The sequence below is a fragment of the Saimiri boliviensis genome, chromosome 2, assembly GCF_048565385.1.
Source record: "Saimiri boliviensis isolate mSaiBol1 chromosome 2, mSaiBol1.pri, whole genome shotgun sequence".
Lineage (NCBI taxonomy): Eukaryota > Metazoa > Chordata > Mammalia > Primates > Cebidae > Saimiri > Saimiri boliviensis.
Genome location: NC_133450.1, coordinates 86,167,003 through 86,182,059, shown reverse-complemented (window position 1 = coordinate 86,182,059; position 15,057 = coordinate 86,167,003). Strand labels below are relative to the sequence as shown.

Below are 15,057 nucleotides of genomic sequence, written 5' to 3'. Positions count from 1 at the left end.
GAAAATATAAAAATTAGCTGGGCATGGTGCTGGGCACCTGTAATCCCAGCAACATGGGAAGCTGAGGGAGGAGAATCACTTGAACCCAGGAAGCAGAGGTTGCAGGGAGCTGAAATCACACCACTGCACTCCACCCTGGCAACAGAGCAAGACTCTGTCTAAAAAAAAAAGCATGTTTGTTGTTGGCCAAAGGAATCTGGAAAAGAAAGTAGAATCGGCTGGCCTCACGCCTGTAATCTCAGCACTTTGGGAGGCCAAGGTCAGGAGTTGGAGACTAGCCTGGCCAAAATAGTAAAAACCCATCTCTAAATTAAAAAAAAAAAAAAAAGAAAGTAGAATCTCCCCTCTCAGTGCAGCTCACTAATCTTTTTTATTTTTCTGTCCAGTATATAATGTTGACATTTTAAAATTTGAGCATGGCCTGATAGGAATAATTATTGATTTTGGAAATGGAAATTTGTAATCTTTTTCATATTTCAACATTGCCTCTAAAATATTCTTTTTTTAAAATCATAGATATCCAGTCATGTTAAAGCGATTGATACGATTTACCAGACCACAGACTTCTCCGGAATCCGCAACATCAGTTTCATGGTGAAACGCATAAGAGTAAGGAACTTAAATAGTTAAAAACACTTTAAAAGTGAGACAATCAGAACCATGTTTACAAAAAAAAATGCTTACTTTTAATTTTATCTTCATGAATTAAATAGTTTAAATTGTATCAATTAATGCATTTTTTTTACTGTTGGCATTTACACACACACACACACACACAGATAATTGGGTTTATGACTTAAGAATTAAATATATAAGGTCTTAATCTGGACTATAATAGAGGAAAAGTGTGTTTTTAATCAATATGATTAACATACTGTTAAGAAATCACTGACCTTTCAATAACTATGGATGTAGTACTTGACTTGTTTCCCCTGACGTTATCCCTCAGTTTTCTAAAATTTACCTTGTGCAGTATTTTACAGTATGTGTCTCATTTGGTGTTCCAGGGGAGAAAAAGGATAAATACAGTGTTAAATAAAATTGGAAGTTGGAAAAACACTTAGTACTATAATCATCTTGAAAATTCACTGTTCACAGTAACATATATCAAGTTTTGAGAAGTCTTTCAGGAAAGAAACCCAATTTTTCTAAATTCTTGACCATGAAACTTTTTTATTTTTTATATGTTAACATCAACAGAACCCAGAATAGTTAAGGCATTTTGAGAAATGCTTGTCCAGAGCCATATAGTCACTTATTAGTTTTAATGTTATAAATTACAGGTAAATAAATAAAGATTAAATTACCGACAAATTTAGGCTATTTTTAAAAAATTTTTCTGAATATTCTAAATATATATATATATATATATATATATATATATATATATAGCTTTTTAAGAAACAGTATTGATATACTAAACAACCAAACCTTAAAAAATTATCTTTTCACAAAAGTATTTGCCACAGGGTTCCTAAGTATTAATGCTCTCCTATTTTTCTTCAAATATGGTTAGATAAAAATGTCTATACTAGAAAATTTTAGTATATACATTTAGTCACATAACTGTAGGTACTCCTTAAATTTAGAAGTAGTAATGATTAGATCTTAAATTGGATTTTCTTAAGGTGAAATGTGGTTTGTTAATTTACAGTATAAGAAGTGTTCATAATTAATTGCTTTCATGTATTCTGAGAGCACTATAAATTCTAAAATGAGCAAGTAACAGTGATAAGAGGTATAAGTGTTTCTGTTTAGTAGGCAGAGCAATAAAATGCAAGTAATGAAAAGTAGAGAACACCTGAACACATTTTAGTGAAACACTTTTTTTGAGGAAAATGATTTCTCTTGTGAAGAAATGCATGTATGTAAGTGAATAATGTGGTAGTTGGTTGTTTTCAGACCTTAACTATTATTAAAACTTTAAGTTTTATCTGTTGAAGATTGTTCATGACCTATTAATTTAAAATTTACATTATGTCAGCAAATATTAGTAATCCATTTAAATAGAGATAATTAAAATTCAGATGCTTTTTTTTTTTTTTTTTTTGAGGCAAGTCTTGCTCTGTCACCCAGGCTGGAGTGCAGTGGCTCGATCTTGGCTCACTGCAGCCTTTGCCTCCCAGGTTCAGGTGATTCTCCTGCCTCACCCTCCCGAGTAGCTGGGATTGCAGGCACCCGCCATCATGCCTGTCTAATTTTTGTATTTTTCTAGATACAGGGTTTCACCATGTTGGCCAGGCTGGTCTTCAACTCCTGACCTCAGATGATCCGCCCTCCTCAGCCTCCCAAAATGCTGGGATTACAGGCGTGAGCCACTGTGCCCAGCCTTAGATGCAATTTTTATTTATAGCCAATATTAGAGAATTACTAGGAAATTTCATTTTTATACTTAGTGAGAGAAAGCCATCTACAGCTTGTCTTCAAGCATGGACCGTGTGTAACTTACAGTGTGCTTGCTTTTGAATTTTTTTTGTTGTGAAATGGCCATAATTGATTGTTTTTGGTTAATTGTTAATGGATACACCAGATATTTTGAAATCTGTTCTTAAGCAGTTGCCCTTGACAGTGGTTTTGCCTTCCTAGTTCTTAACCTCTTGGTTTTACTGGAGACTATGGATCATAAAGAGACCTATAGTTATCATTGTATCAACCATTATATCATCTCCTTACTGACAACATTTTCCGTTAGATTGAGGTTCGCGTTCCAATAAAAACATTTGCTTTCATATTGTAATTTCTTGGCTTACTTGGAGAAAGCCAAATTGTTCTGGGACTTCAGAGGAGACACACAGGTCTCTGAAAGGATGCAGGGGCTAATAAATAAAAGCTTTTGTTTAATAGAAGCCTGGTATTAGAACAGATTATTCTTCAGATTCTGTAGGAGGAACCTGTAGTAGGAGTATAGTAGCTAAGTATCAAAAGAAACATTCTGGAAGAACTCAGCTTGAAATAGTAAAAGAAGTGAGTTTAAATTAGAAAGCAAAATTCTTGCCCACGTTCAGGAAAAAAAAAATAAGCTTGCAGTTAGTTTGGCTTGGCTCATGTCACTCTCTAGGCAAGGAAAACCAGGAAAATGATTTACCTGCTGAACTGACAATGTTGGGTTTGATAGCTATTTTTTATTTCTAGGAATGTCAGCAAAGGGGATTTTTAAAAATTATTTTTAATATCTATTTTATAGTCTGATAATTTGCTAAAATGTAGGGTTTTGTACCCTTGTAAGTATCACTGTATGTAGGAGATTAGGACTAAAGAAGACTTGTTCAGATGATTAAATTTCAGAAACTGTACTTCCTTTACTGGAGGTTTTAAAAGCAAAACTTGTTTTTTTCTTCCCAGGTGTTCTCTGTTCAGGAATCTGGTGAATACTTGCTCAGAAATTTAACATCTTCAATTTTAATTTCCCTACCTTGCCTTTCTTTTTTCTTTTATTTGTTGTTATTGTTTTACCTTCTGTGATTAGCTCAGGGATGTGGGCAGTGGGAACAACCTTACAAGCCTTAATTCAGGCCTCATTTCTGTGGAACCCTGAGCATATTGTCGAGGTATATGCAGAAGAAGGTGAGCAGAGACTTACACTAAGATTCTGCCAACATTAATTACTTACTAAATTGTTGTTTTGGATTTTAGATCAATACAACTGCTGATGAAAAGGACCCTACAAATCCTTTCCGTTTCCCAAATATTGGTGTGGAGAAGTTTCTGGAATTGAATTCTGAGCAGAATCATGATGACTACTGTTTGGCCTATGTCTTCACAGACCGAGATTTTGATGATGGCGTACTTGGTCTGGCTTGGGTTGGAGCACCTTCAGGTAGTTTGTCTTATTCAATATGCTTTAACTTACTACTTGAAACAAAGAGGAATTTTCAGGGAATATTGAATTTTCAGAGTATAGGAGAAAGTGAAGCCTGTACAGTATCTTAATTTACACCGCTTGAGTTAGGCAAGATTTATAAGCATAAAGTAAAAGGCACAAGAGATGAAGGAGATTTTTATTTTGAAATGTGTAAAGGGAAATATCCTGACATTTGATCCATTTGAATAGAACAAATGAAATAAATAATTTTATGGCAAAAAGTGGTAATTCTGAAACCCAAAGGGAAATTTAATTTTTCATAAAAGTTAATAAATGTTACTTATTTATTAACTTTTTTTTTTTTTTCCAAAATAGGGTACTTAGAATCAAAAGGGGAAAACTGTGTCTTGCCCTCTCTTCTGTAGTGAGATAAAGAACAGAGAAATCCTCATCAAGAGCAGCAGACAGAAAGAAAAGAAAACCTGCCTTTATTATTTAATTTCTAGCCTTTGTTTTAATAAAAAAGAAGCACTGCCTGAAAGAGGTGTAGGCAGGAAGCCCCTGGTACCCACATTTCCACTGACATCATCACCTGGGTTCCTACTCTGCCAGGTCTCTGCCTTAGCCATCTGAAAGCTATTGTCACTGATAACGTTCGGATGGGACCGTCCCCTTCCTATTACAGTGGGGTGGGGTGGAGGATCTGTGATTTACTGTGTAAGTTTGGTTGCCTAGTTTAGAAATCCAAATTTATTAATTGAAAGATGAGTGGAAAGGACCCTAGGCCCTTTGAATATAAATTGTGTCAAGTAGAGTTTAATCAGTAGGATATTGTCTTCTGAGCTATATACAACAAGTTTTCCTTCTGATACTTCATTTCTGTCTTTTTTTTTTTTTAACTGCTTTAATCCAGAGTAAGAGAAGCTTTTGTATTCCTATTCTTATTAATCTTTGATTTGTTTTATATATTTTAATATCTTAGTACTATATTTTCCTTTATATTTCTCCTTTTTTAAAAGCCATTATTTTAAGGCATTATTTTTTATAATTTCCGTAGCTGCTTTTCTTTTTCTTCTATGTTTTAAAGTGTACTCAATTTCATGATGTCAGTAAAGTACAACTTTGTATCATGGAATGCATATTATAGTGCAGTATTTTTTGATATTTGTCTTTTATGATAGTCTTTGCTTTCTTTGTTACTTGGATTGGTCAGCAGATTGTTCAGTTCATTCTTTCCTATGATATTTCATGTTTGAAACTTTCATACTCTGAAATCTTTTTGCCTCTTCAATGGCTGGATGATTTGATCACAAAGTTTGTGATTTATTTTCCCTATTCATTAGTAAGTACTGTTAAAAACTCAGTGTCTCGTTTGATTTTTATTTGTATATTATCCATTAATATAGTAGTTCTGAAGTCTAAAATAAATAAGTGGTTCTCAGAGGATGGTCCATGGACTAGTGCCATCAGCATCACCTCAGAACTTCTTAGAAATATAAGTTGATAGGCCCTACCCAGGTCTCTTGACTCAGAAACTCCAGGTGTGGGGCCCAACAGTCTTCCACATTAATATTTTTGTCTCTAAAGCTTGTTCACAAAATGCCTACTGGGTAATGGAGTATATGATCTTAAACTTAAAAACTTCCTGCCATTTTGCATTTTCAGTTTTACACTGTTGTACTTAAGGATGTAATGGTTCTGTAGAAATTTGATAAAATTCTTCCTAAATCTTCAGATATTGTCATGTCTTTAGATTCAGGTACTCAATTTTTTACAAATAGGCTTTAATATTTAAAACAGTTTTAGATTTACAAAACATTGAACAGATTAGGTATTCTCCAGTCTCCATCCGCCCTCTCCTGATAATTTTGAGGAGTACTGGTCAGGTATATTTTAGAATGCTCCTCTATTTGGAATCTCTCTGATGTTTTCCTCATGATTAACCTATAGTTACAGGTTTTTGGGGACACTTAGTGTTTATGTCTCATTGTTTGTGATATTTGAATCACCATTTGTGATGCTGCTCATTTTCCTGAGGTGGGCAGAGTTCTGAATTGAAAATGGTGGGACATGTTACTTGTATTTTCATTATTAGGTTCTTTGTAAAGGTGAAACAAGAGTCTTCCTGTGTACTTCATGAGCAAAACTACAGTATTTGGCAACCAAAATAGCAAAATAAGACTACCGTTGTCAATGTTCAATCCCCATTTTTTTCTCCCTCTGCTCTGTTTTTTTTTTTTTTCTGTTATATGATTATATCTCTTCTTTATTTCATACATTAGATGTTCTCTTCCAACTTCAGCTCTTGGAAACCACCTTCTAAGAGCTAGAGGGGAAGGGCTAAGCAGGGACAGAAGAATAGAGGCCAGTGTGAGAAAGAAAAGGGATCTTTTGTTCCCTTGGCCCAGCTTTTTTAGTATAGGGTTACCTCCCTTAAAATAAAACTGCCAGCTTTCTTCTTCACTTGTCTTTGCCCTTACTACTAGCTGGACTGAGTTTTGAAAAAACAACAAATGTTATCTATTTAGTCTTGATTATTTCAGTACTGTTATGAGGTGTAGGTATCATTGTCTCCCTTCTACGGATGAGGAAACTTGTGTTCAGAAACTTTGTTAACAACCTAATATCACACAGCTAGAGGTGGAACAGGATCTAGAATCTGGACCTTTTGAGTCCAGATTTAGTTCATTTGGTAATATATTACTAGATATTTTATGTATATATGTGTGTATATATATATAAATAAAATATAGACACACACACACACACACTAACATCCTAGCCTTTTCTCAGATGTTTCAAATAAGAAACTGAAATGTCTTCTGCTTCTTCGTAGAGGTTATATAGTGGTGGAATTGGTTTTCTTTCTTGAGAGAGAAGTGTTATAAAATCATACTAAACTGTAATATTTTGATATAATTTTGAGTAATTGTCATGGCATAATAGGAAAAGCAATGGACTGAGAGCTGCGAGAAAGGGTTCTTGTCTGTTCTCTGTCTGTAAATTCAGGAAAACCATTTTGCTTCTGGTTGTTTATTTTTCATTGTAGTTCTGTCTTTGCTCTTCCTTTCAGACTTCCTGTTTCTACCTTATCGGTTAACTGAATGAACATAGTCTCAGTTCAGCCTGGTCACTGAGTAAAGCTGGCTTTGGAATTCATCTCTATAGTCAGTCCTGAAACCTTCAGTACCCCTCTATTTGTGAAGAACATTTTTTGAGACATTTCATTTCGTAGAAATAGTCTCTTTTGTGTTTTTTAGATTAGATGTTTTAGTTTGATATTACATATTAAAATTTGAGAGCATACAGAGCTTAACACAGGGTTCACAGGATAACCCACAGCTCATTGAGTTCTTAACTCATAGTTTAAAAGTATAATATGAAATGCTGGGAGAATTACATCATTAGAATATTGCAATAGGACACTTGCTATTGGCGTTTTCTGCTTGTTTGGACCCCTTGGATGTTTAACATCTTTGACCCCTACCCATTACATGTGAGTAGTGCCCTCCAGACTTGAAAGCCAAATACCTACCCTGTCACATTTCCTTGCAACACTTCTGGGAGTAGTACTATGGTCTGGTCCAGAATTATTGCTCATACTAATATTGTATGATCAGCATGTCACTATTGATTTTTGGCCTCCTCACATCAAAACTGTATTTATGGAATCTGTTAAGATGTTATATTACTCTTGCATTTTTTTCTAAGACTTTTTTGGGGTAGGGTAGGGGTGGGGTAGGGCGGGGTGGGCCTGTTTTGAAGTTTAGGACAGCTACTCTGTGACTTCAGCTCTCAGACTATCCCATAGATAGAAACTTGCCGTTTGTGCTTGTTGGCTCATTCATCAGTAAGTGCTTTTGACCTGAATTTAAAACATTTCACTCTTCTCATTGTTATTCACAACTTAAATTTGTTAATGGTGAATATCTTTGTGATAAAATCTTAAATTTAAAATACGGTAGTTGAGTTTGAGTTAATGGTTTAAGTGTGGGTATATATGATATCTGAGTTTTCTGGCATATCAAAACTAGTTGCAGTATTTAAAAAATTAAGCTGTAACTGATAGAATTACAAGTGGTATTTTATTTCTTCCTGTATAATCAGGTTTCTCCAACATATGCTGTTAGTCTGTAATAAGTGTTAAACCTTTTTTTTTTTTTTTTTTTTTTTGGAGACAGAGTCTCCATCTGTTGCCCAGGCTGGAGTACAGTGGCATGATCTTTACTCACTGCAACCTCTGCCTCCCAGGTTCAAGTGATTCCCCTGCCTCAGCCTCCTGAGTAGCTGGGATTACAGGCATGCACCACCTAACCTGGCTAATTTTTGTATTTTTAGTAGAGACAGGGTTTCAACATGTTGGCCATGCTGGTTTCCAACTCCTGATCTCAGGTGATCCGCTTGCCTTGGCCTCCCAGTGTATTGGGATTACAGGCGTGAGACACTGGCCGGCCATACTTCCATATAAGCAATAATCATAAAGCCCAAAAGCAGTTGTTTAATAAGTTAAGCAATATATAAATTACAAAGATATTTCAGAAGAGTATGTTCAAATTTATGTATGCTCTTCTCTTAAATTAGCCAGACCCTAAAAGTACAGAAAAATTTATATTATCAGAGATTTAAAAATACGCCTATTTACTTTTTTTTTTTTAACTGATAATGATTTGAAGTGTGGAGTCTTCTACGCTTAATTCAAGTTTGACAGTACTGCATTGGACCAATTTGCACATGATAAATCTTCACTAAGTCAGGGTATTAATATACTATTTGTTTAAAACTATGCTGTGTGTACCATAATTATTATATGTAAAATACTTATTTATATCTTTTCTGGTTTCAGCAATAATGATGTGATCCTCAGGACTCAACTTCAAAAGTAGAACTAGCTTAAGAAAATAGATTAAATATTCACAGATTATTTGATATTTTCTTTCTATTCCGTTGTCAATGTAGAAAAGGTAGTTAATTTTGAATATCATAAAGATTCTCAACCCCTTAATGGGTTAAATTTGCATGTGGCTCAGTCTTTTAGTTTACTTTTCTTTGAAACACATTATTCATCCTTTTCTGAATTATGTAGTAACCGTAATTCAAATTTGTGTTTTGTTGCCATGTATTTTCTTTTATTTAATGGGAGCAAGGCAACAATCATAGTATCATGCTGTTCTTCCAGATCTGTTTTGAATTGCTTTTTATTATATGCTTTATTAGGGATTCTAAATATTAGGCTTGTTTTTGAAGCGGGGAGAGTGGAAAGGAGGAGAAGCAATATTAGACCTTTTTTTAATGGTTTAGTAACTTTGTTGTAACTTATGTATAGAAAGCTAATTTGAGCGGTTACCATAATACCCTTATCCATTTGATTGTATTTCTTTTAAAAGTCAAATAGGAAAAACTTTTAAGTATGAATATAAACTAAATAACTTCTCACTGAAAATCTTATAATAAAGTTAATTAAAAGAAAGCATGATCTTATTAGTGTAGTGTCTATAATACAAAGGCATGAATTGACCAGGCGGTTCCTGATTTTCATGTTGTTCTTTTTCTGATTTCTTATAATTGATTTTAGCTGTGAAAGCACTGTCATTTTGCTATTAAATTCTAAAGTTCCTATTCATGAACAGATGAACTACAAAATGATAAAAATATTTAATATAAGTAGAAATATGGTTTTTCTTGGCCGGGCACGGTGGCTCAAGCCTGTAATCCCAGCACTTTGGGAGGCCGAGGCGGATGGATCACGAGGTCAAGAGATCGAGACCATCCTGGTCAACATGGTGAAACCCCGTCTCTACTAAAAAAAAATACAAAAAATTAGCTGGGCATGGTGGCACGTGCCTGTAATCCCAGCTACTCAGGAGGCTGAGGCAGGAGAATTGCTTGAACCCAGGAGGCGGAGGTTGCGGTGAGCCGAGATGGCGCCATTGCACTCCAGCCTGGGTAACAAAAGCGAAACTCCATCTCAAAAAAAAAAAGAAATATGGTTTTTCTTTAAAATTTGATAGTGTCCTAAAGACATATTGGAATAATCATAATTCAGTTTTTAAATTTATTTTGAAATTTTCAAGCCTGTGGAAAGGTTGCAGGAATAGTACAGTGAATTCTTCTTGTTTGTTTGTTTCAGACACATTCTTACTGTGTTCCCAGGCTGGAGTGCAGTGGCACAATCTCAGCTCACTTCAGCTTCCGCCTCCCGGGTTCAGGAAGTAGCTGGGATTACAGGCATACACCACCACACCTGGCTAATTTTTGTATTTTTAGTAGAGATGGGGTTTCAGTATTTTGGCCGGGCTGTTCTCAAACTCCTGACCTCAGGTGATCCGCTTGTCCTCTGCCTCCCAAAGTGCTGGGATTACAGGTGTGAGCTATTGCGCTCAGCAGTAGTGAATTCTTGATAGATTAATTATTAACCTTTTGCCACATGTGCTTTCTATCTCTTTCTTCCTTTGCACCCACCTTCTCTCCTTCCTTCTTTCCTCCACCCCCCTCCTTTTTTTTTTAAAGACTTCTTGACATAATTATTTTCTTCTTTTCAAATACATTATATGTTACATCTCAGGACAGGGAATCATGTACTCATGTGCATCACTGCTTTTTGCAGAAGTGACTTCTCAGAATCTTCTTGAGGATATTTTATATAACTTCCATTTGACTTAAGTTGTAAGATTTCTTTTTAAAAGGTGAAAGTGTACACTTAGACTCAGTGTAAATATTGATATATTCACATTGAAAGGAAATATAAATATTTTCTTAAATTAATGGGAACAAAGATTTGGGGACATTTTGTAAAGGCTGTGTACTCAGTCCTGGGAGTTTCTTTATGAGGGTCATTAAAACTTTTATTTGAAGTGACTTCTTAGTTTTGGACCAAAGAAACATGAGTATTTCATATGTTTGAGTAACAGTTATATTTTAGATTGAAAATATAAACTGTTTTCATTTAATACAGCATATATTACCTTTTTAGGGTGTAAGGGAAAATAGATATTAATTTAGTCATTTTTTTTGTTCTGAATTAGGAAGCTCTGGAGGAATATGTGAAAAAAGTAAACTCTACTCAGATGGTAAGAAGAAGTCCTTAAACACTGGAATTATTACTGTTCAGAACTATGGGTCTCATGTACCTCCCAAAGTCTCTCACATTACTTTTGCCCATGAAGTTGGACATAACTTTGGATCCCCAGTAAGTATTGTCTAATTATTAGCTTAAAAAATATTTATTAATCTAACTTTTATGTTGATTGATTCATTTTAAATTTACAGTGAAAACAAATGTACTTATGAGTGTTTAGTTTTTATGTCAGAACACAGTAATGTATTTGATCATAATGGGGAAGGAAGATAGAACATTTGTGATTAAAATAAGAAAAGTAAGCATAACAATGTCAAAATTCTGTGAAGGCAAGGAATTTCATCTGGCTTATTCAGACAAAATAATATCTTTATCTCCTGGCCCTAGAATAATGCCTACTACATAATGTACTCAATATCTTTTGAATGAGAATCATTATTCATTGTTTAAAAGTGTATTTTGAATGTTCAGCAAATTGTGAGAAATTCTTTGTTTTGTTTCTGTTAAAGCATTTTTGGGGAATGAGATTAATGTTTTAAAATCTTTTCTCTACTGTGGAATGAGATTGATATTTTAAAATCTTTAATTATGAAAAAATTCTAACATGCACAAAAGTAGAACAGATAGTGCAACAAAGCCTCATATGCGCATGATTCAGAACAGGGATTAGCAAAATATTTTAGGCCTTGGGGCAGTATTTAGTTTTGTTGTATAGTCTTTGTTGTTTTTACAATTTGTTAGGAAAAGCCATTCTTAATTAAGCCATGTAATAACAGGCTGCTGGCTACTTTGTCAACCCCTAATTGAGAGCCAATAATTGTGAAGATTTCGCCATATCATCTATCTCTATTTCTTTCTTTTTCTTTGCTAAGGTATTTAAAGCAAATTTATCTATTCTTACATATTTTAGTACACATTCCTGAAAAACATGTAATAACCACAATGTGGTTATTATACCTAACAAAATTAACAGCAATCTTTGATATTATCTAATACGCAATCCATTATATTGATCTTTTAAGTGACCTAAAATATAAGTGCAACATAGAAATATGAAATACTGAATGATATTCTGTCTTTGTGATTTTGGTAGAGCTTATTGAAGATAACATTTTGGAACTTTGCACTTGAAAATTATATGTAAATTCACTTTACTTTCACCTTGTTACTTGCAAAAATGTAAATTTTTACGATTTTAAAAATAAGTTGTGTACTTGTAGCTTAAAATCCCCAAATGCACTTCTCTACTTTTCCCATGTTTGTAAAACATGTGCCATCTCACTAAGTTGCCAGTCTTTCTTCTTCTAAGTCCCAATCAGAAATTGATAGATTATTATTAATGTGCCTAATCTCTGAAACTCTTGATTGCTTTTGTGATGTGTTCTTAAAAGAGTACTTGGAATTTTAGAGATGAGCAGAGAATTATTGTTCATAGTTGATTTGTATTTTCAAGAGCAGATAAGTGTCCTCTCTTTCCACTTCCCCTGGTTCCAGGCCTTACCAGGGGAATTTTAGTACGCTTCCAGCTACTTAGCTGGCTTATAGTCCCAGGTCTCTCATTTTAATGTGCTTATATATCACCTGAGGTTCTTAAAACACAGATTCTTTTCTAGTAGGTCTTTGATGGGGCCTGAGTTTCTGTATTTCTGATATATTCCCATATAATGCTACTGCTGCTGGTGATGCTCATTTGTGAACCACACTTGAAGTAGGGAATCTAGATCATTCTCTTTTCACTTCTTGTCTAATTTGTTTCCTACCTAGCAGCCAGTGAGGTGTTTTTATTACCTTAATGTTATATTACTGCTTATTATTTAATGGAGAAATTGGTTTCCCATTCTTTGCCTACCATGCTCAATTATACCCCATTCTTTTGTACATGTTAATTGTGCCATCTGTACTCATGGTAAATGTTCATCTTCATCTGTTTTGTGTTGTTATAAGGGAATATCTGAGGTTGGGTAATTTATAAAGAAAAGAGGTTTATTTGACTCATGGTTCAGTAGGCTGTACAAAAAGCATGATGCTGGCATCTGCTCAGCTTCTGGTAAGGGCCTCAGGCTGCTTCCACTCATTATAGAGGGAGCTGGTGTGTGCAGAGATCACTAGAGGGAGTGGGGGCGGTGGGAGTGTGGGATGGGGGAGAGAGGAGGTACTAGATTCTCAACAGCTAGCTGTCTCAGGAACTAAGAGAGTGAGAATACACTCACCCAACCACTTCCAACCCTCCAGGGAGAGCATTAATCTATTCATGAGGGATCTACTCTCATGACCCATACCTCTCTTGTTAGGTCCCCACCAACAACATTGGGATCAAATTTTGGGGGGGGCAAACATCCCAATTATAGTAGCAATGCTTAATAAATATTTGTGGAATAATTTAATAGTAAGAACAGCCAGAATCATAAACACCTGAACCCGTCTCCCTTGACATCTTAATCTGAAATCTGTTTCTCTCTTACACATTTATACTATGTCAGTGTTACTTTTTCTGAGTGGTTCACGTTATTTCTTATATTTATTTATCCTATCTGAAATATTTAGTGTGTACCCATTATGAACTGCTTTATAAACTTTGTTGTGGGAAGTTGTAATCATAAATAATACAAGGTTCCTCTCTCTCAGTGTGGAAATTCTAATATGTACCTACTCTCACCAGATTTCATCTTTGTGTAAATGTATTTCTAATAATGCCACTTCTGCTTACAAACGTACTTCTACCTGCTAATATTGCTGATACAACCTCCTTATCTTAGCATTTAGAGTGTTTGATAAATTGGTGTTTAAGTATATTTCTAGTGTTATCTCCCCTCATTTGTCAAATTAAGTAATTCACAGACCTTTAAAACTTTCTTCTGCTAGGATGTCAGTTCCTTCCCATGTCTGCCTGTTGAAATCTTGATCCTTGTTGTTATATGATATAAATTAATATGGCCATTAATAAAAATTAAGAAAATATAACCATTGTAGTTTTATTGATAATACCAAAAAGTTTTAGCAGCCTAAATGGCCCTGCAATGTGAAAATACCATGGAATGCTCTGTTGTCATTTAAACATGAAGTGTTGCAGTGCTCATTTTATACTGTTAAGCTGAAAGAAAGGTGTATATAACTGTACACATGGAGACTGGCTGCGGTGAATCACACCTGTAGTCCCAGCACTTTGGGAGGCCAAGGAAGGCAGATTGCCTGGGCCCAGGAGTTTGAGACCAGCTGGGTAATGTGGCGAAACCCCATGTTTACCAAAAATACACACGGATTAGCCAGGTGTGGTGGCCTGCACCTGTAGTTGAGGTGGGAGAGGATGACTTAAGCCTGGAAGGCCAAGGTTACAGTGAACCAGGATTGCAGCACTGCACTCCAGCCTGGGCGACAGAGCAAGACTCCGTCTCCAAAAAAAAAAAAAAAAAAAAAAAAAGTTTACATGGTATAGTCCAGATTTTATATTAAAATATGATATAGCTAGATATAAGTCAGATAGGAAATATATCAAAAATTTAATAATAGTTATGCATGGTAGATTATGATTGAATTTTCTTTTATACATTTTTATTTTCTTAATTTTCTTTCTTATGGTTAGGAAATTTTTTCTGTTTTCTTGTCAAACAGATTATAGTTTCTTTGTGAAACCCTTCTCCTGATTTGAACTCTCAGTACTTGTGGGCGTCCAGTCAAGATGGCCTTTATGTTCTCTTCTATGTTTCGCTTATTTGTGTGCTTGTTTTATTCCTTATCTGAGGATGGCAAATAGCTGTCATGTTTGCTTGCAACCTGTTCACCCTTCCATTCCTGTTAATGATGATCTATTATAATATCCACTGGCCTAGTAAAATAATATTTGATCAGCAATGTCTGTAATGGATTTATGCAGCAGCAAGTCAGACTAGGTAGATATGTCAAAATTTGCTATCATTTAAAAATAGAATGTAAGTGCCTTGAAGGCTAGGGATAATACTTTTCTCATCTTTCTATGTTTATATTTTAGTGCCTCCTTATATAACACTGGATACTCATTAATATTTATTGAATTAAAAAGTCACAAGATATTCTGTGATAACATCAAAAGTTATACAGAACTGGTTTTTTTTTTCTCTTTCCTTTCTCAAGTTCTAATACTGAGAATAATTCTAGTGCTATAACTTTTCCAGAAACTGAATTGAATTTTGTGGGATGAAAACAT

General features: G+C 34.7%; 1 protein-coding gene across 1 annotated transcript in view; it reads left to right on the top strand.

The window, feature by feature from the left end:
* ADAM10 (ADAM metallopeptidase domain 10) overlaps window positions 1–15,057 on the top strand; it is a 157,530-nt gene that overhangs the window by 113,648 nt on the left and 28,825 nt on the right. Inside the window, exons 7-9 of the mRNA XM_003928979.3 lie at window positions 517–609; window positions 3,634–3,817; window positions 10,825–10,988. Coding sequence (XP_003929028.1) covers window positions 517–609; window positions 3,634–3,817; window positions 10,825–10,988 — 441 coding nt within the window. The remainder of the gene's footprint in view (window positions 1–516; window positions 610–3,633; window positions 3,818–10,824; window positions 10,989–15,057) is intronic.